At 53.3% G+C, this 23,759-nt stretch overlaps 1 protein-coding gene across 1 annotated transcript; it reads right to left on the reverse strand.

The window, feature by feature from the left end:
* Positions 1-218: 218 nt before the first annotated feature.
* On the reverse strand, positions 219-17,431 carry NCF1 (neutrophil cytosolic factor 1). The gene is made up of 11 exons (XM_069570973.1): positions 15,229-17,431; positions 10,619-10,699; positions 7,479-7,554; positions 7,161-7,326; positions 6,113-6,168; positions 4,919-5,041; positions 4,058-4,165; positions 3,091-3,208; positions 1,374-1,481; positions 693-835; positions 219-480 (listed from the first exon to the last, which is right to left on the reverse strand). The coding sequence occupies exons 1-11, from the start codon at positions 15,298-15,300 to the stop codon at positions 353-355; spliced, it is 1,179 nt and encodes a 392-aa protein (XP_069427074.1). The 5' UTR covers positions 15,301-17,431; the 3' UTR covers positions 219-352.
* Between the last annotated feature and the right edge of the window lie 6,328 nt (positions 17,432-23,759).

A 23,759-nucleotide genomic window follows, 5' to 3' on the forward strand; every position in this document is an offset into this window, starting at 1 on the left:
TGTCCACTCTTCTTCAGGACTCTTCAGCAGTGAGGCCAGAGTTCAAGCAGGCAGTCTGTCTAGGCTGGCGCTTCCTCTTACACTTGGCCTTGTGCAAACTTGGCCTTGGCCAAGGCCAGAAAAGTTCTTGCAACTTCCCCAACAGAGCTCACAGCCTCCAGTCCTAAGTCTAGAAATATCAAGGGTGTTGCCCGCGGCGCAACTTTTCAAAGCATCAGTTCCCTCCAAGCAACGTTTATTAAGGGTATCGAACAGCTGGGTGGGCGGGGCCAGGGGCTGCTAACTCAGGCTCTATACACGTATACACAGGTTTAGGGGCTGGGGCTGGGAAGAGCATCACGTGGGGGCGGCCTCAGACGGAGGAGGCCAGCTTCCGCTTGGTGCTCTCGCTGCAGCGGTGCAGGATGAGGTCTGCGCTGGGCCTGGGGGGCACGGCCGGCTGCGGCTTGGGGCGCTCGGTCTTGGGTTGCTGCTGCTCCTCTGCGGATGGACAGCACCAGGTGAGGCCCGCCCCGCCTGCTCGGCCTCGCCTCGCTTCACTTTTCGGGCCCCACACTCATGGCCCCGCCACCACCGCCCGGCCCCGCCCCAGACCCCGCCTCCATCACACAGCTCCGCCTCCATCGCCCGATCCCGCCCCAGGCCCCGCCTCCATCGCCCGGTCCCGCCCCCAGCCCCCGGCCCGAACTCACTCAGGGCGCTCCGGGAGCTCTGAGGCCCGAGCCGCTGGTGGCGGCGCTGCTGCATAAAACGGACGCTGTTGCGCCGATAGGTGTCCTGGCTGAGGCGCTTCCGTGACCGCTGGTGGATGCTGTGAGCGTTGCGGATGGACGACCTGGATCCAGCAGGATGCGGGACTTCAGTTAGTGCCCCGCGTACGCACCCTTGCCGCAGCCCTACCCGAGGGGACTCATAGCCAACCCTGGGGTCCAAAGACTAGGCCGAGGAAGAGCAGTCGGTGGAGGGAGTCCTGCCCAGCCCCGATAGGCATGAAGGCCACTGCCCCTCCCCGACACGGACCCCCTGCCCTGACTCAGAGCCCAGGCCCTTTTCTCACCCGCCTTTCCCCGCCCGCCTTCAGCCTACCCCCTCTACTGGAAGCCCTCCGGCCTGCCCCAACCCTCAGGAGCCATCCCAAGGACGGTGGGCATCGGTGCCCCCACTTCCATCTCACAACCCTGCTTCCCTGCTGCCCTTGTGCTGGCCCCACAGTGTAGGAGGGCACTCCAGCCTTCGCTCAGAGAGAGGGCTGGCACCCCGTCTCTCCCGCCCTAACACTGTCAGCCTAGGGCCTGGACCACAGAGGGAAGCCGTGGTACACCCTCCTCAGCCCTGCCCAGCCTCACCCCACTGCCCCTGGGACCCTCGCTCACCTGCGGGGCGGCGCCCCCCGGCTCTTGATCTGGCTTTGGGCCTGGGCTGTGTCCTGCCCTGCCTTCTGCAGGTACATGGATGGAAAGTAACCTGTGACGTCTTCTTTCCTGTAACAGAGGCAGCCCCTGAGGTCTGGGCAGTCGCGGCGGGGTTGGAGCCTCAGATAGGGGGTCAAAGGTCCCTTAGGGTCATCTGAGGTCAAGGCAGCTGGGAAGTTGCAAACACAGCAGCCAACACCAGCCCCTGCACCTGTGTGCCTCAATTTCCTCATGGGTGTGACACAGGCCTTCCTAGTTGTGACGCTGAGAAGAGGAGCGCAAATGAGCAGATCCAGCTCTCCTGGGACAGGCGTTTGCTATGAAACCTCTGCAATCTTGTATTTGTCAGTTTTTTCTCTTATATAACGTGATGGTCTCCTGTGTCCTAAGAAATCTTTGCCCACTTCCAAGTCAACAAGTTCCCTTATGCTTTCTTCCAAAAACTTCTTAGTTTGGGGTTTTGTGCGTGGTAAAACCTGCGATCCATCCCAAATAAAGGTGTATGGTGTGCAGCAGGGTCAAGGTTCATTTCCCACCACCCCTCCCAGGGATATCCAGTTGTTCCAGCACCATTTGTTGAGAAGATTTTTCTTCCCTTTCTTACTACTACGTTTGGGAGTTAAAAAAAACAGTAGGCTTTGTATGCTACAGACTTTACTCAGTAAAACTCATTCTGCTTGGCTGGTGGGAGAATCACAAATGCCTCAGGAGTGCATGATGGGGGTTGACTGAATTTGAGTTCTAAAAACTAATTCACTTTGCTGTGCAGCAGAAACTAACACAACATTGTAAAACAACTTTCACCAATAAAATAAATAAAAGTTGGAGAAATCCTGTCTCAAAGTCTTCAGTGGAGGGCCACGCCGATGAGGGGTATTGTGGCCACAAGCTCATGGGAGTCACGGATGGGCGCTGTGACTCCAGGCTTGGCAATCATGTGTAAGACCCCAGGACTCTGCTTTCCCCAGCATCAGGAAAAACTAGTATTCTTACATTCATTTGAAGGAATGAACAGATGAAAATTACAATGACGGATTTAAGAGGAAAAGGGATGACAGGGTCTGCTCCAGCAGCTGTCAAATATAATAATTCATTCAGGGACTTCTTCTGGTGGTCTAGTGGTTAAGAATCTACCTGCCAATGCAGGGGACACGGGTTCTATCCCTGATCCACCACTAAAGCACTGCTAATGCCTGAGCACCTGGAACCCGGGCTCTGCAACAAGAAGCCACCGCAAGGAGAAGCCCGTACACCGCAACAAAGAGTAGCCCTGGCTCACCGCAGCTAGAGAAAGCCTGCGTGCCCCAACAGAGACCCAGAGCAGCCAAAAGTAACAAATAAATCTTTATAAAATGGTATTGTGTTTTTTAAAAAAATATTAATACAATTAATTGTGTTGCTGGAGAATGAATAGATGGACTGGTCAGGGGACGTGACTCCAAGTCACAAAGGAAAGAAGTGCCCACTCAGACAAGGACACCGAACCCTGCGATACGAGCAGGCTGGGATGGAAGCAGTCCGCTTCCAAAATGGAAACAGCCCAGAGAGAGGCAGTGGCGTGGCCTACCCAGAGTCGCAGTCTGGTCAGCACTGAGCCCGCACAGGTCCAACCTTGGGCCAGGCTGACTCTCAGGACAGGTGCAGTGGGAGGGAGAGAGGGAGGGCACGACTCTCCTACCTGATGACCCACCAGCCATCCAGGAGCTTGTGAATGACCTCAATGGTTTCACCCTCCTGCAAGGACATCTCGTCCTCCAGTACAGCAGTGTAGGCTTTGATGGTGACGTAGGGCTCACCTGGAGGGGGAGGGGCATAGTGAGGAGGTCCGCCCAGCACATGGCTCCCCGCCCTTACCCTCCTCTCTAGGCCTGGGGCTTCCTCCAACTGGAGCTCAGGACACCATCTCCTCCAGTTCTCCCACTCCTCCTGGACTTCTGTCCTCTGCCTGCTCTATACAGGGGAGCTCGCCCACTCCCACCCACCGCCATCCACACCAGAGGCCAGGAGCTCCCATGACCCCAGAGACCTGGCCAGCCACCTGCACACAAGGAGTGGCCAGACAAGAAGTGGGGAGGAAGAATACCCGTCCAGTGGCACTTGAACCATCACTCCAGCCCACTGTTCACATATGGGGCTGCCAGCCCTGTGTACACGTCTTGCCCAGTTTTTAAAGAGAAGCCACAAATCCACATAAAATTGTAAACTCTTTCTATTAATATTTGAAGATATGGGCAGCCAAAACTTTTTTAATCACACCCCACATGGGCCCCCTCCAACCCAGCGGCTGCCCATTTTCCCATTCTAGTCAGCCACGATACCCCCACCTCCAGGCAGCCCTCCTTCCTGAGCCTCAGGTTGGCTCACGGTATCGCTTCCCACTGGACCCAGCCCCAGGCTGGCAGCTACCGCATATCCAGGATTGACCTCATCACCCTCTCTCCTCTATTCTACCTCCTGGGTCCCCCGTCCTGACCAAAGGCACCACCTCCTGCCCCAACCTGGACGCGGGGGTGTCAGCACTGCCTCCATCTCTGCCCAAGCCCTCAGTCATGTCTGACCCCAAAGCAGTCACTCTGGCTCCTCAATATTCCTGAGCCCCTCCTGCCCCTCCTCCCATCCCTGCAGCTGGAGAGGGCAGCAGGTACCTGCATAGTTGGGTTCTGGGTCCTCGGCTTCATCAGGACTGTCCAGAGGCTCCAAGTAGGACGCTGGGACCCAGCCACGCTTTGTCTTCATTTGGCAGAACCACCAGCCTGTGCCAGGGATATGGGGCGGTAACCCTGGGTGGGTCTGGGAGCCTCCCTCAGCCATCACCGGGTGGGGAGGGGTGAGGACAGTCAGACGCAGACACACAGACATCCAACACTCGCATTCAGACTGATTTGTGTGTGTTCAGTTGCTTGGTGGTGTCCGACCCTTTGCGACCCCCTGGGCTGTAGCCTGCCAGGCTCCTCCGCCCATGGAATTTTCCAGGCAAGAATACTGGAGTGGGTTGCCAATTCCTACTCCAGGGGATCTTCCCGACCCAGGGATTGAACCCACAGCTCTTGCATCTCCTCTATTGACAGTCAGATTCCTTACCATTGCGCCACCTGGGAAGCCTGTCACCCTCACCACATTCCATGCCAAAATCACACACACTGGTACACAGAGAACCACCGAACTACAGCTCAGAAGCCACTTCATAGGTGTGATGAGAAGTTCGCCTGCCCACCCGGCTGTATCCCGCAGAGATGCTCCTTCTCGCCCCAAATGTGTGCAGATCCCCAGAGCCGCCAGGGGGCGCACTCTCAGAGAGAGGGTGATGCCCCCCGCCCCACCCCCGGCCCCCGCTCCACCCAGTGTGGGGAGGACAGTCAGGGCCCCTGAAGGAGCCCGAGCCCCGCTGTGGGCCAGGCGGGGACGAGGCCCAGGGCTGCTCTCCGGGCGGGCAGAGCCTTGGTGGGGGCTTGTGGCCCACAAGGGGCCACAGGGGAGGGAGGTCCAGGCGGGGTGAGGAGGCTGACCGCTCTCGTTCTTCTCCACGACGTCCACCACGTCACCCGTGGCCAGCGCCATCTGCGAGCTCGAGCCCTTCTCGTAGTCAGCGATGGCGCGGTACGTCTGCAGGATGATGGGGCCCGTGATGTCTGGGCAGAGAAAGGGCAGGGTGAGTGGACACAGTGGGCGCCTTCTCCCGGCTCTCCCCTGCTGGCCCTGCGTGGATCGCTAGGACAGGGACTTATGTCCTGTTCCCACCCAGCTCCACACAGGCCGGGGGGTGGACACGCCCTGTGTACTGGAAAGCAGCGGAGACAAGCCAGGCTTCGCAGCCCTGCACCTATTCAGCACCTTCTGTGTGCCAGACACCAGCCGCACACTTTACACACGCTCTCTCTCATTTGATGAGGTTTGCAAGCAGCCTTTCTCAACATTAATGTGCACAGGGGACTTTCCTTGTGGTCCCGTGGCTAACAGTCCATGCTCTCAATGCAGGGTCCCTGGGTTTGATCCCTGATCAGGGCACTAGATCCCACATGCTGCAACTAAGAGTTTGCATGCCTCTACTGTGCTGCCAAATAAATAAATACATATTTTTAAAGACTCTTTAGCGTGCAGACAAATCACTCAGGGATCTGGCTGAAACACAAGCACTGATTCCATAGGTCTCGGGTAGGACCTGAGGGTCTGTATTTCTAACCGGCCCCCAGGTGATGCTGCAGCTGCCTGTTAAGCACTGACTTGTATCCACCCCTACCACCAAATTCATATATTGAAGCGCTAATCCCCAGTACCTTAGAATCTGAGTGTATTTGGGGCCACTAAAGGCCACTTTTGCCCCCAAATCTGATCATTCATTCAGCCAGAACATTTCCTGGCTGTCGGAAGCCAGGGTCTGTGCTTGACGCTGCAGCCACAGAAGTGAGCTCCCAAAACTCCAACTTTTTTTTTTCTTTAACTTTTTAGCCAGGCCCCACAGCACATGGGATCTTAGTGCACCAACCAGGGTTCGAACCCACGCTCCCTGCATTGGAAATGCAGAGTCTTAGCCACTGGACACCAGGGAAGTCCCAAGACCCCAACTCTTTAGTGCAGCTGCCAAGATCCTTCACAGCTATTCTCATCTCCTGCTCTTTTCCCTGCATACCCCAAGCTCAGGGTCCCTGGTCGTGTCAGCAGTCCCTGAGGGTGACCCCGCGGGGCTGCCCCCAGCCTCTTACCCGCAGCGTTGCTCTTGCCGTCTTTGGGCATCAGGTATGTCTCTGGCTTTTTCACCCTGCAGCAGAGAACAGTCTGGGTTAGACCACTGGGCTTCCCCCTGGGATGCTCAGGACAGACCTACAGAAGAACTTCCCAAGACAGTTCCCAAAAAGAACGCGGGAAATGGGGGCCACCGCAGAGAGAAGGTAGCGGCTGGCCTGGGAGGAAGGGGCTTTGCAGAAAGAAGGAGCTGTTCAGAGCCTGAGGGGGTTGCCCAGCTTCCTGCAGACCCAAAGGAGAAGGCTTGTAGCCCAGCTCCCTTCTGCTGGAGCCTCGAGAGAGAAGCCAACGGGGGTGGGTGCCTTGTCCCGCAGGGGCCGAGGGGAGCTGCCCTGCCTGGGACCAGGGTTGTGTTCAAGGGTCCATAATCACTAGCTGGAGCGCTGCTGTCTGTCTATGGCAAACCCTGTCCCCTGGCACTCAGTCCCAGCGAGGACAGAGAGAGGGGCCTTCTGCAGCACAGTCCCCTGAGATCTCACTCAGCTTCTCTGACGCCGTTCATGCAGGGCCCTGTGTCCAGCAGACCCCTAGGGCTAGGGCAGACAGAGAACGAGGTGGCAAAGGAGAGAAGGGGCTTGAGACACGCTCAGGAATGAACAGAGGCCACCAAGCTCCATATCCTCTCAGGGGCTCCTCACTTCCCAGGTTATAAGCACTCTCCCAGGCACCCACTACTGCATCTGGGCCTCAGCACTGGGTCACAGTTGGGGAAGCTGCTGTCAGAAGGCTCCAGGTCCCATGGCCAGGCGGAGATAGGACAAAGACTGAGGACCTAGGACCCCCAGCCCGGAGTGCCTCCTCCACCCCACCCCCAGCATCCTGAGGCTCAGAGGGGTGCAGGTAGAAGCCTGGCAGGGATGCTGGGGGTGTCTTCCTTGGCTTTCTCGCTGTGTGACTTTGGGCAGGTCGCTTGCCCTCTCTGATCCTCAGGCTCTTCCTGTGTAACATGGGGAAAGCCCTGCCCTCTCCAGGTTGAGCCAACCGCCCCTTCCCTCTCCCACCACTCACTGGCTGTCTGTGGGGAGCTTGAGGTCGTCGGGGCGCACCTTGAAGAAGTTGAGGAGGTGCGGGCAGCGGGAGATCTTGACAGGCAGGCTCATGAGCGCGCTGCAGTACTCGGTAAGAGTGCCCTGGCGGCTCTCGGCCACCCGCTGCCCATCAAACCACCGCGGGGCTGGCGGGACCAGGGAAGGACACCAGAGGACCAGTGAGCATACTTGCAAGGTCAAGTCCAGAGACGGTGGGAATGGAGGGGACAGTCAGAGGGCAGACGAGGGGATCCGGGGCAGGGGGAGCCCACCCAGCTGACTCAGCCCCACTCCTCACCTGGCAGGTGCGGGATGATCCTGTTCTCTGGGTTGATGTCCCCTGCCTCAATAGGAAACATCTCCTTTAAGATTTTCTAGACATAAAAGCAGATACAGAGGAATCTGTGTTATTAGAGCACTGTAAAGGCACAGAATTGGACACGACCTAAACACTTTCCAATCGCTGGGGCTAGAAGCTGCAGTCCAAAGAGTCGGATGCAACTTAGCAACTGAACAACAAGAAGCTTCTGGTGGCATCCTGGGTTCTTCTTTCTCTCTTGCCTCACATCAACCCACCAGCCAATCCTTTCAGCTCAGCTCCCCAAATCTGTTCAGGATCGGATCCTTCTCACTATGCCCGCTTCTGCCTGGTTTGATTATTACAACCTTCTTAGGTCACTGCCCCCTCTCTCCTGGTCTGTCCTCAATCCACCATCCAGAGGCATCCTCTTAAAACCCAGGTTGGATCCTGTCTCTCCTCTGCTCCCTCCCTCCCTCCCTCAGAACGCTCCCTACCTCTCAGCTCACTCAGAATGGAAACAAAGGGTGTGTTGTTCCACGCGATGCCACGTGACCTGCCTCTGCCTGCCTTGCTCAAACTTCTCCTGCCACCACTCTCCCCCTGTTCCCTCCACCCCAGCTGCCCTTGGAAGCTCCAGGCCCACTCCTGCCCCAGGGTCTTTGCATGTGTTATCCCCATTCTTCCCTCCCCCCCATGCAGATCAATAGCTCATTCTCTCACTCTCTCCCTCTTTCTCCTTCCTCAAGTCCTTGCTCAGCTATCTCCCCCTCACAAGGCCTCCTTCCTGACAATTGTGCCTCCTTCTCCCATCCTTCCCACCCCGCTTCTCTGGTCTATTTTGCTCCTTCTCAGGACCATCTAACACGCTATAGAAATTACTTATTTTGTCTGTTTTTTTTTTTGTCTGTTATCCTGACTTCTCCACTGGAACAGAAGGTTTACAAGAGCAGGCAAGGATTTGCACCTGTTTCTTATACCTTTCAGTAGTATTGTCTACTAATCAAGAAGAATGTGCCTGACACTTAGTAGGTGCTCAATAAATAGTGGTTGGATGAATGAATGAGTCCACCAGGTAATAAAAGGGGCCTATCCTGGGACTTCAATGGCAGTCCAGTGGTTAAGACTCCATGCTTCCACTACCGGGAACATGAGTTGAATCCCCCAACAGGGAACTAAGATCCTGCATGCCACGTGGCATGGCCAAAAAGTTAAAAAAAAAAAAAAAAGGCAAGGGGGAGTTGCTAATCCTACAATCCTATGCTAATTCACTTCAGTCGTGTCCGACTCTGTGCGACTCCACAGATGGCAGCCCACCAGGCTCCCCCGTCCCTGGGACCCTCCAGGCAAGAATACCGGAGTGGGTTGCCATTTCCTTCTCCAATGCATGAAAGTGAAAAGTGAAAGTGAAGTCGCTCAGTTGTGTCTGACCCTCAGCGACCCCATGGACTGCAGCCCACCAGGCTCCTCCATCCATGGGATTTTCCAGGCAAGAGTGCTGGAGTGGGGTGCTATTGCCTTCTCCAATAAAACAGTTTAAATAGGTGAGATGAAGCCCCACGATGTATCATCATGGACTGGTCTCAAAACTGTAACCCAGTGACGGTAACAAGATTGAGAAACAGGCAAAAGGCACGCTGATGGCATTCACCTACACCTCAGAAAATGCATGCTCCACCCTACTGTATGTTGTTCCAAGGCTCTGTGTGTGTGTCTGTGTGTGTGTGTGTGTGTGTGGCCAGGTAGGGTAGGAGCTAATATGGGCTATGAGATGAAGGGAGGCTTCCACTCCTTTTGTAATTTTGATTGGAGGATAATTGCTTTACAATATTGAGTAGGTTTCTGCTGCACAACACGAATCAGTCATAACTATATATGAACTGTGTTGTGCTTCGTCGCTCAGTCAGGTCCGACTCTTTGCAACCCCATGAACTGCAGGCCTCCAGCCTCCTCTGTCCCTGGGGATTCTCCAGACAAGACTACTGGAGTGGGTTGCCATTTCCTTCACCAGGGGATCTTCCCAACCCAGAGATCAAACCACAGTCTCCTGTATTGCAGGCAGATTCTTTTTTTTTTTTTTTTGGTCCCTCAAATGCAGGCACTTACTGACTTAGCCACCAGGGAAGCCCAAGAATAGTGGAATGAGTAGCCTATCCCTTCTCCGGGGGATCTTCCCAACCCAGGAGTCGAACCGGGGTCTCCTGCATTGCAGACGGATTCTTCACCATCTGAGCTACCAGGGAAGCCCAGAATTATATGTATATATTTAAATATATATATCCCCTCCCTCTTGAGCAGCCCCATCTCTTTTATCTAAAAGTCTTGTGCAAGCAGCCCAGTGACATCAGCTGTGATTCCAGGTGCTTGTGTAAAGGCTGGATATAGTTTTTCTTCACATTTATCTGCATTTCACTTTAAATAATTCAAATGAGAGAAGTGCTTTTGTGGTCCCTCCATTCCTCTGACCTGTCTTAGACCAGGACCCAGCAGCCAAGCTCCACACCATGACCCCCCCCATAACCTCCTCCCAGTTTTGTCCAAACAGCCTCTGGTGCTGGGAACCCTGGGGGATTCTCCCATGTAAACCCTGGTGAAAACAGGCTCCCACAAAGCAAGAAGACCAGGTTCCATGGGTATCAGGATTATCCACCCTCCTTCCGGTCCGCCAGGGTCTTCATCAGGCCAGGGACCGTGAGTGAAAGAGCAAGCGCCTGGGATGACCCCTGCAGGGACAGAGCAAGCAGGGGGACCCTTGAGACAGCCCCCTTGAGTTCGTGCGCAGTGGGTGCAGAGTCTTGGTTTGGGAAGATGAGACTGTTTGGAAATGGATGGTGGTGATGTAGGGTGACATAGCGAACACGCTTCATGCCACTGGCTTGTACACTTAAAACAGGTGAAATGGTAAGTGTATGTTACGTATATTTTCACAATAAAAATCACCTGAAATGTTTTCTTTAAATTAAAAAAATATAAGGCCGACAACATTGTAAGTCAACTATACCTCAATTTAAAAAGAAAATGCCCCCTTAACTGTGGGCTGGGGAGGGGAGGGGGTTTCCAAGTTTGCCTCCCTGAAGGCAGAGCTGGGGCTGGGCGTGGTGTCTCCCCTTACCCCTGACCCACGCACACAGGGCACTCACGTGGAATTCGTAGATCTCCGTGAAGCGCCGATAGACCACCTTCTCAGACAGGTCGTGCCATTTCACCAGGAACATATAGACCTAGGGGGGAGGCAGAAGCAGGGGACCTTGTTCAAGCACGCATCTGGGCAGCCCCCACCCACGGTGGAAACCCACAGGACTGGGGGGTGGGAGGGAGAGTGCTATTCGCGGTAACCTGGGCCATAGAAAGAGCACCAAGTTCATGGACCCCAGGGCAAATTAACTCTCTCAAATTAACTCAAATCCCTCTCCGTAGACTAGAGGCAAAAGCAGGACCTCACCTCCTGAGAGTTAACAGGAGGTAAGACACAGAAAGGGCTGGGCTCAAATAACAAAACGCAATGCAACACAGTAAGATGTTGTGTGACTGGATTTATAGGAAATGTCCAGGGAGTTCCCTGGTGATCCAGAGGCTGGGACTCTACACTTTTACTGTTGACGGCCCAGGTTCAGTCCTAGGTCAGGGAACTGAGATCCCACAAGCCGAGGGTGCAGCCACAAAATAAAAAAGAAAAGGAAAGAAAGAGATGTCCAGAAGAGACAGATCTATCGAAACAGAAAGTAGATTTGTGGTTGCCAGTGGCTGGGCGGGGTCGGGGTAGAGAGGCCGAGGCTTGACTGGGAATAGGATTTCTTTGGGGTGATGAAAAATAACAGATTATAGTGATGATTGTGCAACTCTGTGAATGTACTGAAAACCACTGAATTATGCAATTCACATAAGTTAATCACATGGCATAAGAACTGTGGTGGTTTAGTCTCTAAGTCGTGTACGACTCTTGAGACCCCATGGATTGTGGCCCGCCAGGCTCCTGTGTCCATGGGATTTTTCAGGCAAGAATACTGGAGTGGGTTGCCATTTCCTTCTCCAATATCCAAAAAAACCATTATATAAAACAAACAAACAAAAACTGAATACGGAAAAATAAGCCTGTAGAAACAGTTAAGAGAACACCACTCAGCCACACAAAAGAGCAGATAACTGATATTTGCAACCACGTGGATGAATCTTAAGAGCACTGTGCTGAATGCAAGAAGTCAGGCATGAAAGGCTACGTACCGTTCTACATCTGTGACATTCTAGAGTGACCTCAACTAATTCAAGGTGGAAAAAGACACCTTAAATAGTTGCTTCTAGGGGCTGGGAAGGAATGACCGGGACATGAGATGGAGTGAAGGTCACGGTCAGCATTTCGATGAGAGTTTGGGTTCTGCAGGGACTCCCAGGGTCAAAACTCAGTAAATGTATCTCTAAGATTTGTGGGTTTCATTCTACACAAATTTTACATCAAAAGAGAAAAAACTAAGCAAATGCTTAACTCTGGCTGTGATATGCCTGCTGAAATATTCAGGGCAAAGTGTACTGATATTTGTGCTTTGCCTTGAAGTGGATCAAAAATAAGATAGACTGATGGGTGGATGGATGGTTGGCATCAGAAAACAAGTGCTACAGGTAACATTAATGGAAGAATCTAGATAGTGAGCATATGACTGGTTAGATTTTTTGGTTTTGTTCTGCTGTAAAATTTTTTTCAATTTCTCTCCATATTTGAGGTTTCTCAGAATAAAATATTGGGGAATCAAAAGAATAGCTACCCACTGGGGAAGATTAAAATACTCTACAAAATTAGATAGTTGTGAGAGCTGGACAACTTATACTATACCAAAAACCACACTGCACTGCGTGAACTTGCTAATATTTTACATATTTAGAAATAAAGTTGAACCAACAAGGATTTTTTAGCTTTAAAGCGGAAAACAAACAAAACCAAATGAACTCAACAGTATATAAAATGGGTAATAATCTAATTTTTTTTAATGGAAAAGACTCCAAGTAGCTTTTAGTTATAGCACTGTTACTGTTCTTAGTCCAAAAGGAGAAAAACAACTGCAGAGAAAGCTTAACTTTGACTTATTAGGTTAGTAGGTTTATTGTTAACAGTGGTGTGGGAGTAGTGACTTAATACCTTAGCAGTAGGTTTATTGTTGACAGTGGTGTGGGTGTAGTTACTCTGAAACAAATTTATGTTTACTTTAGAATTGAGCAGAGGAGTGATACACTAATCTCCTTGGGACCCACTGTTCCCACCGTGAGAGAAAGGAGCTACAGATATAAAACGGTGAGAGGCAAGAATGATACGACATGGCTGTTTCCCCCAGTCTGTCCACTGAAAAGGCAGTCACGTGCCATGACACCTTGGTGGCAATGAGCACACCTAGCTTCCAGATTTTGTGTTCTAATATCACTCCCACTAAAGAACCAGCGTTCTTTACTGAAATAGTTGAGTCCAGGCCTAGGGCTGAAAGACTCCAGCTTAAGCTGGACCACCTTGTGCCATAAGAACGGATTCTGGTGCCCTCTCCAAAAGGAAAAAAAAAAAAAGTGCTCCAAGAATGACATGATATATCCCCAAAAGAGCACAGAGGCCAACCTGAAGGAGCTCCCAGTCATCAAATCTGGAACATTCTGAGCATCAAAATAAGAAATAATAGTAATGGACTCTGACCCACTGAATCCATGGAGCCATACGGACATAAACCAGGAAGAAGGGAAGACACAGGAAATGCACGCAGGAGGCCCAGTAGAGTTTAAAGCTCATTATTTGGCAATCACGATCGTCATTTGATTCAAGCAAGAGTCATCCAGTTTCTGTAAGGCATAGGATACTCACATAGCTTTCCATAACCTCCCCCACGGGTTCGTTATTAATTCTGTTGCTCGTTGTAGTCACTAAGTTTTGTTCACCTCTTCTGCAACCCCAATGACTACAGCCCGCCGGGCTCCTCTGTCCATGAAATTCTCCAGGCAAGAATACTGGGGTGGTTTGCCATTTCCTTCTCCAGGGGATCTCTTCCAGACCCAGGAATGAAACCCACATCTCCAGCATTGGCAGGTGGATTCTTTACCACCGAGCCACCAGGGAAGCCCAGTTATGAATTACAAAGGGGGAAACAGTAGCTTTACAGCAGAGAAACTTGGAAGACAAACTTAAGGTTTAGTGATCAAACATCACTAATATAGGAATAAATAAAAATCGCCTGATGGGATCAAAGAGAAGAACAGAGAGTCACTTCCAGGGTGTCCTTGAATTATTGGGATCTAAAGTGAAAAGTGAAAGTCGCTCAACTGTGTCCAACTCTTCACAACCCCAGGGACTATACAGTCCATGGAATTCTGCAGGACGGAATCCTGGAGTAGGTAGCCTTTCCCTTCTCCAGGGATCTTCCTAAGCCAGAGATCAAATCCAGGTCTCCTACATTGCAGGTGGATTCTTTACCAGCTGAGCCACATGGGAAGCCCAGAAGACTGGAGTGGGCAGCCTGTCCCTTCTCCAGCAGATCTTCCCAACCCAGCAATCAAACCAGGGTCTCTTTCATTGCAGGCAGATTCTTTACCATCTGAGCTATCATGGAAGCCATGGAGATCTATGGAAGTATCAAACCTGTGTCTCCGGCATTGCAGGAGGATTCTTTACTCGCTGAACCATTGGAAAGTCCCTAAGAGGTATCAGAAACACCAAAATTGAGGGGCGTTCTACAAAATAACTGGTCCCATCTCTTCAAAAAGTCAAAATTGAAAAGGACCAAGACTGATTAAGACCGATCCAGGTTAGAGACCACCAAAGAGATGTGGCGAGCCGAATACACAGGATAACCTGGATTGGATCCTGGGTCTGGAAAAAACGTCCCTGCCGAGGGACAAGTAGGACACTTGCTGAAATCCTAATACAGTCTGTGGGATGCACGACAGTGTTTTATCAAGGTTAATTTCCTCATTTCGACATCTTTGGTTATGTAAGAGAGCGTTCTTGGTTTTAAGAAATACACACTTGTAATATTGGGGGGGAATACACACTTGTAATATTGGAGGGGGGGGGTAAAGAAGCACAACGTCTCCAAATAACTGTCAAACGATTCAGAATATATATATTTACAGAGAAAGGAGGGAGGGACAAGGGAACAGAGAGAGACACACACAGAAAATGCGGATGAAGGAATACTGGAGTAATTGGCATTTTCCCGGGGGCAACATTTCTGTAAATCTGAAATTATTTCAACACTAAAAGTTAAAAAAAGACGAAAGGTCTCCGCATATACTCTGAATGCAGCCCACGTGCTGCTTATAACGTGGATCCCTCTCTGTTCTTCCTCTGGGTTTGGAGACCCTATGATGATGGGTGGGGGGGCCGGGTCTGAGCCAACACTTCCCCAGCTCCCCGGGGGCAGGAGGGGGGACTCTTCGAGTCCCTGTGGTGGTGTCACCCTACAGGAGGGACCCAGACTCTGATGTAACTGATCACCACCAGCGCGCCTTCCCGGGGACCCCTCGCGGAGGGCCGGCAGAGACACGTGCCAGCGGGGAGAGCAGGGAGTGGGGCAGGGGCGGGGGCCGCGCATCATCTGAAGGGCTCACATGGACTGCGGCCCCAGATAGGCGGCCTGAGGCCGGGGGACCCGGAGTCTCGGCCACGACCCTGCACCCTCTCCCCTCGGGCAGGGAGCCCCGGGGCTGTGCGGGGACCCGCACGTGCGCCACCCACCCACCCCCAGGCCTGTCCCAGCGCAGGGCGCTCCCGGCCGGTACTCACGTAGTGCTGGCTGGGGACGAAGCGCTTCTCGAAGCCCAGGAGGGCAATGTGGCGGATGAAGTGGTCCCCCATGGCTCGGCTGCGCGCGGCACCCTCTCCTCCGGGGTGCTCAGGGGTTGGGACTTAAATTGGTTGGAAAGAGGAAGTCGCCTCGGTCGCGGAGGGCGCGGGGCGGGGGGAGGGCGGGGGGAGAGGGGAGAGGAGGTGGCAAGAGGGGGTAGGGAGCGTGCAGAGAGGGCTCCGCTTCTTCTTTCGTTTTCTGGGATTCCTGGGGCTCCCGTGGCGGGACGGGGGCGGCCACACGCACGCAGGTGTGCAGGGACACTCTGGCCCCTGTCCTCCCTGTGGCCTCTAGAGCCCTACAGGTGGGGTGCCCGGCTCCTGGCTCTCTCCTCCTGGCTCCTCCGCGCCAGCCGCGTTGGCTTGTCTGTCCTGGGAACTCCCCCAATACTCGCACCTCAGGGCCTTTGCACGCCCCGTTCCACCTGGCCCATCTCCAGCAGGCCTGTAACTCCCACCCTCAGTGTCTGCAGGTTTCTCTTCTGAGAAAGGGCACCTCCTCCGAGAGACCGTCCTTGCTAACCTCACATAAAATAGCAGCACTTCATGGGCCCCTACTCTTCTTTCCCCCCCTTTTTTTTTTCAGAGCACTGACCACTGTTTTATTTTATTTTTGCAATGTCTTTCCCGACCGGATTGTGAGCCCGTGAAAGAAGGCTCTGGCCTGTTTTGACATGGGCTCTTGGCCACCAGAGCTGGTGCCTGGCATGCAGTGGGCCTTCTGCAAGTATTCAGATAGTAACTGCATTGCTCATGGAGTGATGTATCCTCCAGGGAAGTGTGTGCAAGCCTCCCGTGCACACCCTGGGTGAGCGTGACTGAGAACAGTGGTGGGCAGGCAGACTAAGACCCGATTCAAATCCTGGTCCAAGAACGGCCCCTCAGAGCTGGCTTGGTTTCCTCCTGAGTGAAAGGCGACCCTCATCTCTGCTGAGAATGGGGAGAAGGGGATTTGGGATGCAGGGGTGAGGGAGGAGCAGCTTGCTGGGAGAGGATGGGTTGTTGTTGTTCAATCGCTCAGTCATGTCTGACTCTTTGGGACCCTATGGCCTGCAGCATGCCAGGCTTCCCTGTCCTTCAACTACCTCTCGGGATTTGCTCAAACTCATGTCCATTGAGTCGATGATGCCAAAGCCTGCGGTGCTTGGCCAGGGAGACACGGGGCTCCAGGAGCTCAGAGGTTATAGGGCTGGTTCACGGTCACAGAGCAAGTAGTCTTAGACCCAGGAAATTTGACTGCAGGTTCAGGTGGGCAGGGTCACTGTGTGGCCCAGACTCTCAGATTCCAAGAGGGAGAGATGGTGGCCAAGGCCGTCAGCGCTGGGAGCACGCTGAGAGCCACGGGTCTCCCGGGACCACCAAGGGCAAGGCTCGACGTTTGGCAGGGGCTGTTATCTTGGAAGGTCGGGGTCCATTTCTTTCCTCTGCTCTGGAAGAGTTATTCAGCAGGTCCCCTCTAGACACTGCTGCTCCCCAGTCACCCCGAGGTCACCAACCCTGGGTGTGACCAGCCTTGCCAGTCCTTGCTCTGGTCATTTCCACTTACACAGCTGGGATCTTCCTGCATAGAAGGGTGCACAGCTCAGTGATGGGGAAGAACTGCCCCACACAAAATGGGTGAACCTTCCAGGCACAATGTGGGGATAGAGAAGCGGACAAAATGCCCTCCCTGCAGAATGCCATTGACCCCAAGCTCCAAACCTGCCCAGGCCAGTCAGTGGGGTTGGAACCCAGGGTGACCTCCAGGGGCAGGGGAGGGGGCCGGCAGTGAGTGGAGGGGAGCCAGAGGCAGCAAGTGATTCGCTCTGTTGCTAAGGACGCCAGTTCCACAAGTGCGCTCACTTCCTAAAATTAGCCTGGGCCTAGGCACGTTGAGTTTCATGCACAGCCCTTCTCTGTGGGTTCCTTTTACCGCAACAGAAAGTTCGAAGCAAGAGTAGACTGAGTGGGGTCCCATGATGATGGCAGTCCTCCCTTGAACCCACAGCACACGGCACTTGGCTCACAGCTGAGTGATGGTCCTTTATTCATTCACTAAACGCCCCCTCCCTGAGGTATGCTCAGCTTGTCTCTGGTCTTCCCCGTCTCACGTGGTGCTGCCTTGCGGGCCCCACACCGAGGTCAGACTCTTGGTACCGCTCACCTGGGAAGGGCAGAGGAAGTGGCAGGTGGGGCTGGCTGCAAGCGGTACCCCCTCCCGGGCACCAGTCCAGGTCACAGCCCGCCACTGACTTCCTTTCTTCTCAGAAGTCTTTCCACTCTTGCATAACTGCCCGGCCAGACTGCCCTGTCTTGCAGACACCAGGCACGACCCAGCGGCCTGAGCCGTCAGCTGCCACCTCTCCACTTCCCTCCTGCGGTCTCCCCGAACCCCGAACCTCGCCTTGCTTCTCACCACAGCCGGGGCAGAGAGGAGGGGACCAAAGTACGAAGCGCTAAAAACTCATGTTTACCTTGTAAGACTTCCCTAAGCAGGCTTTTTGTCAGGATAAGATAGGATTTATTTTAATGCATGGATGAAACAAGTGACCAAATGATTAATTTTTAAAAAATTAGCAAAACTAGAAAGAAAAAAAAAAGATAAAACATACAAACAAAAATGAGCAAAATTACACATCATTAATAAATAAAACTTTGGGTTTTTTAAGTTTTTTTTTTTTTTTGCAGAAAAAGTGAAATTGAACTAAACATTCTAAGATTTTAGCTAGCATTATGCAGCTCTTGTTATACACCCCCCAGGTATTAGAATACCAGAGCTTGTAGGATCCCCAGAATGGATAGTTAGGGAGTTCGGGATGGACATGTACACATGGCTGTATTTAGAATGGATAATCAACGAGGACCTACTGTAGAGCACAGGGAACTCTGCTCAGCCTGGATGGGAGGGGAGTCTAGGGGAGAATGGATACTTGTGTATGTGTGGCTGAATCCCTTTGCTGTCCACCTGAAACTATCACATTAATGTTAATCAGCTGTACTCCAATATAAAAGAAAAAAATTTTTTTAAGTTAAAAAAATAAAGTGATTATTGATAGGTATGTAAAAAATAATAATAATACCAGAGTCCCTAGAATCTCCCCCACCCATTTCCCATCAACGGCTAACAAAGGACTTAGCCTGGGTTAGGAGTGCCTTACATTTATGATCTGATCTCATCTGCACAGTGAGACTCTTGGGAAGGCACTGTGATTTCCCCCGCTTGATAGATGGGAAGACAGATGCAGAGAGGTTAAACGGGCTGTCACCTCTGCGGAGCAAAAGGTTGGGTCTTGAACCTAGGCAGTCTGGACCCACGCTCTTAACCGTCGGCCCCTGTGAATGAATGATGTTGGGGGGGCTCACGAGGGAGGAGCCAGACTTTGACCTCCCTGAAGAGAGAGGTTCTCACGACAGGCCTGATGGGAGGGGAGGCAGGGGTTCCTGGTCTGGCCCAAAGACCTTGGCCTCGCTTCAGATGCTGCCTTCCCCAGATGGACGTGGCCGGGCACAGCAGCCCTCACCACGCAACAGTTCTCAGAGGCCAAGTTAAGCCTCCTGCCGGGCCTATGACGAAGGCCTTCTGGGTCAGCCCACAGGCCCAGGTCTCGCCTGGCGCCAGGAGGTACAGGAGGGGTCCCTGAGCCGCTGGTTGAGGGCTTCCTTGGCCTTGAGGTTAGCTGCATGGGGTGGAGGCTTTGAAGGGCAAGCAGGTGCCTCAATGTGGATATGCATGCCACTAACCACCCGTTCCCAGGGGACCTCAAGTCTTCCCTTCTCAGCAGATCAGACCAGGGACGGGCTCTGGCTGGGTTGGGGTGGGCCTTGCAGCCTCATCAGAAGAGAACCAGGAGCCTGTACTCAGCAGTGGAGCTAGGACACAGCTGGTCCACACATCCTGCGAATTCCTTCTCCCCTGGGCCTGATGACATGGTCCTTGGCCTAGGGACACAGGAGCGAGCGCCCCAGACACCACAAGAGTCAGCCTGAGCCTTTGGTCTGCAGGAGGCCATGCATACACCAACTGCTGGCTGTGGGCACAGTGGCCTGGAGCCCAACCCACACTGACCTATTCATACAGGGTTGGGTGCCCTTGGCAAGCTCCAAGCCTTTTTATCATCTGTACCTACTCCAAGGACTGTGGGATATTTAGGGAGGTCCAAGGCAGTTTCTTGCTGTTTAAGCTGGGCCTGGAATGAGGGAAATGTCAGGTGAATGAGCCAGTACTGCAGGCTGCTGGGGCAAACGGTGCAGGGCTCAGACCCAGGGCAGGCGGCCCGTGTTCTCTGCTGGAGCTGTCGCCGGTGAGCTGGGTGGCTGTGTGTGGGGCAGCCCCCGGTCTAGCCCTGGGAGAGCTCAGCCTTGGCTATGCCCAGGGCCGTGGGGGCTTTCCCAGGCCAGGTTGGGGAGGATGGTAGACAGGAGCCTGAGTTCTAGGGGTAGGGCCAGGGCTGTCCCTCCTGCACTGTAGCGTCTGGAGGATGTCCTGATCCAAAGTGGGTTCTTGGCCAAAATCAAAGGGACTCTACCATTTGGTCCCACTCCAAAGCCAGGTCTTCCCTGGTGGCTCGGACGGTAAAGAATCCGCCTGCAACGCAGGAGACCTGGGTTCAATCTCTGGGTTGGGAAGATCCCCTAGGGGAGGGAACAGCTTACCCACGGCCAGAATTCCATCCGGGCTGGAGAATTCCATGGATGGAGCCGCCTGGCGGGCTGCAGTCTACGGGGTCAAAAGGAGTCAGACACAACGGAGTGACTTCACTACCATCTGGTCCCCTCCAGAACCAGGAGCCCTGGGGCCTGCCTGCACCCTGCCTGCTCCCACCCCACTTCCTCACTGGGGCCAGATGCGTCACGTGGCCAAAGTCATTTGAAGATCATCAACCATCAAGGCTAAATCCAGCTGTGTGCTACCGCCACAGGGGGTTTTGCGGTGAGCTCTTCTGAACTTGAAGCTAATTTCAGTAATGAGAAAAATCCCACCTCCTAAATTCTGTCATCAGGGCTGGGTTGCCATTGTCTCCCCCAATCCGCCCAGAGATTGTGCGAAGGCAGCTGGCCACATGGCCTCAGTCCAGGGCACCTCTGCCCCGTCTGAGGGGGTACAGGGCAGTGCAGACGCACAAGCCCAGGGTGAGGCGCTGGTCAGACAGCGGGTCTGCTTACAAGGGTTTCTGGCGGCGGCCCAGCTTGCATCAAGCACCAGGGGCAGCGAAGCCACTCCCCTCGATTGAAAGCTCCTCTCATGCAGGCCAACACTTGCTATGGCTTTCTGACCCTGCGCCCATGGGGTGGGTGCCTGCTCTGACGTACCCTTTCTGCAAACCTGCACCTGCTGTCTTTCATTAAGGATTTTCCCTTGAGGTCTAGATTGGTCGTTATAAAGGAGAGGACAGTTTGTCTAAATCACAGATGATGCAAATCTATAGATTCTTTGGGGATTTATCTGAAATCTTCCTAGAGCCTTGGAGGTGGCTGTCTCTCCTGCTGCCTCTGGTTGGGGTTGAGTGGGTATGAGTGGGGACGGTTCTCGCTCGGTTCCCCCCAGGCGCTGACCAGCACGTGGTCTTCGCTAAGGATCACACTGGCTTTCCAGGTCAGGAACAGCGGGCATCAGCAGGCAGCCTGCGATCTTGCGGGAAGTCAGTGCTACAGAAGGCCCACCAGCCACCTACTCTGGCCTGAGAAACCCGGCAGGAAACAGTTACACACACGGGTGTTACATCATAGCATGTTTTCAGTGCTACCTTTCCTGACAACTTCCTCAAAATAAAACCACAAGGGAAGGTGGGTTGAAGGGTGGGATGGGGCAGGAGGGAGCTGACACGCAAAACCTTTGATCAGAGTTGGGGAGCTGGGAAGACAAGCGGCTTCGCTGTTTTTCATTCGGTTCACAGGGATTTGAAGCCAGGGAGCTGCAGCAGCCAGGTTTACCCACTGATTTGTCAACCGGCCACCAAAACCTGAGGGACTTAGGACTTCAACAACCTGCTTTCATTATCTGCCCTTTCAGCCAAAGCTGGCAGTCACGAGATGAAGTTAACCACCCCTCAGTACACGTGGGAGTAAAACAGAACCCGAACTGCAGGGGCTGGAGAGCAACTCCATGGGGGCGTCTGGTTAGACCTGCACAGCCCCACCTGTGCTCATCCAACTGGACTCAGCGCTGGGCAGAACCAGGACCCAAGCAGAACAAGGGGCCAGAGGTCACCTCAGTTCCCCACACCCTGTCCCCTTGTCTGTATCACAGGGAAACAGGCATCCGTGAAGAACACTTCAAAATACACACACGTGGCTTCTTCCACTAGGAAGGTGTCCAGAGGTGCGCTGTGGAGTGCGACAATTACGGTTCACTAACGGGTAAACCAACCAGCAGCCTGAGCTTATTCAGGACGGGGCTCGAGGTCTGGACGCTGCAAAGGTCTGGTCTCTCAATTTTCATCTCCAGTGGACCTTTTTGGTCCCTGGAGGGGAGGGGAAAAAAAAAAACAACACGGCAGAAACGTTGCTGGAAGGATGCTCAGAGATGACCTACTTCCAAGTAGGACTGGCTGCCTGCTGTAGCAGACAGCTGTCCTGGGCACACTGGGCACTCTGCAGGCCACGCTGGGCACACCGGAGCCCAGTCCACGCTGCCATCTCAGGGGTAAGACTGTGGCCATGGCTGGATTAGTGGCCTACCTCTTCTCTCAAGTCCCAGGGTGACCTGGGCAGGTGACATGCATGCACTTCAGGTCACACAGACAATTTAGACCATTGAAACGATAAAACGTCTTAGGACGTGCTAACTGCTCAACAGGGAAAGCTTATGTGCACGGCACAGTCTGAGTGGCGGTAGGTGGGTAAATGTGATTTCTTTTGGAGGTGCCAGTGGCCCCACCTGCAGCAGCTCTGCCGCCCACCCCAGGGCAGAAGCTGACCCAGAAACAGAGCTCGGCTCTCCCTGCCACCCAAGGCCCAGAGCTGGGCAAGAGGCTGTAAGTAGTTGGCCCAATTTCACCATCAGGGTCTAATTGATAACAGTCCTGCAATGGTACACGCTTCCTTGGTTTTACTGTTGGAGACTTACTCAAGATCACAGCTGTCCAGAAGCAAGGCTTGGAGCTGGTCACAAAGCCTATGTCCCTGGTCATTCTGCTATATTTCCTGATAAAATAATGTTGAACCATCAGCCATCACAGGATCAGGATGTTGTTTCAGAAACACAGGGCACGTCAGAATTACTGACGGAACCTACGTGAACTGTAGCTCGTGTTTCAGTCTGGTCCTCCAGGAAAGACCTTGGTGGGAGAGTTTTACACCCCTTGCCCTCTGAAGATTCACGCTCTTTTGTCCACTGTCTCATTTATGAGGGCAAAACCTATTCACTAACACAGGCGGCGGAAGGCTTGCTCCTTAGATGGTTCCTGGGCTCCACATGAGCAAGGTAGGGTGACCCCAGACATTTTTAAACAAGCCTGTGGTGCTGAAACTAGGGCCCATCTGAGCACTGCAGGTAAGAAGGCCATTTGCTAAGGCGGTCACCTTGCCAGGAGAGGCTGTACCGAGACCCCCGACTGTGGGTAAGCAGAGTCAACGGGTGTGTGAAAACCTCCAGGAGACACAGTGAGTTAATAAAACAGCTTCTTCCACCTCCATGCTCTTCTGCTCGCAGACACAGCTTCAACTGAGAGTCAACATTTCTTAAAGGAACCTGTAAGCTGTTCAGAGGCAGGATGGGACCAGATGGCATCTTAATACCTAAGTCAGCAGGAGGAGGATGCCACAGATTCTGAGCTGTGGTCCACAATGCAGAGACTCATACATTTTTAGCTGTAAGAAACTTAAAAAATCCCCAAACATACGTGTATGCATAGATACAGGATTTTCATACTGGAGATATATATACTTATACTGCGTAGGAAAGTCCATCTCCTTCCAAGTCTGTGCGCCCAGAAAATTTCTGTTGAAGGGTTATGTGTACAAGTGTAATCCCTTTGAAAAAGCAGCCTCTGGATGACTATGAATTCCCGGTGATGGGCATGGGAAGTGTGTGTGGTGGCAGCCAGATGGGGCACACCGGAAAGTAACCCCAGGGGTCTACTGGAGCAGCTGACTCCCCCGGGTGGCCGGCTGCTAAGTTTGTCAACAAATCGGTTTGGCTCTCCTTGAGGTCACACGGGTAAGGGTCACGGAGAGGCAGAAGGTGATGTGGAGAGACAGAAAGGACCTGGAGCCAGAGTTTTATGTGGGAGGGGCTCATGGACAGGCTCCATCCTGGGAGGGATTGACCTCAAACATCGCATGCTGTTGGCAGGTCACGAACAAACAGGTGGGGGCTCCAGCCCCAGCTCAGACCAGAGACACACCGGTCTCAGACTCACCCCCGGCAGGGGTGTCCTGATGAGGCACGGACCCACTGGACAGCGGCGACATGACCTCACCTCACAATCCACCTACCGCCGAGCCGCCCCAGGTTTCCCAACAGTCATGAAAACACCTTAGAAAGAAATGAA

The sequence above is a fragment of the Ovis canadensis genome, chromosome 24 (genome assembly GCF_042477335.2).
Source record: "Ovis canadensis isolate MfBH-ARS-UI-01 breed Bighorn chromosome 24, ARS-UI_OviCan_v2, whole genome shotgun sequence".
Classification (NCBI taxonomy): domain Eukaryota; kingdom Metazoa; phylum Chordata; class Mammalia; order Artiodactyla; family Bovidae; genus Ovis; species Ovis canadensis.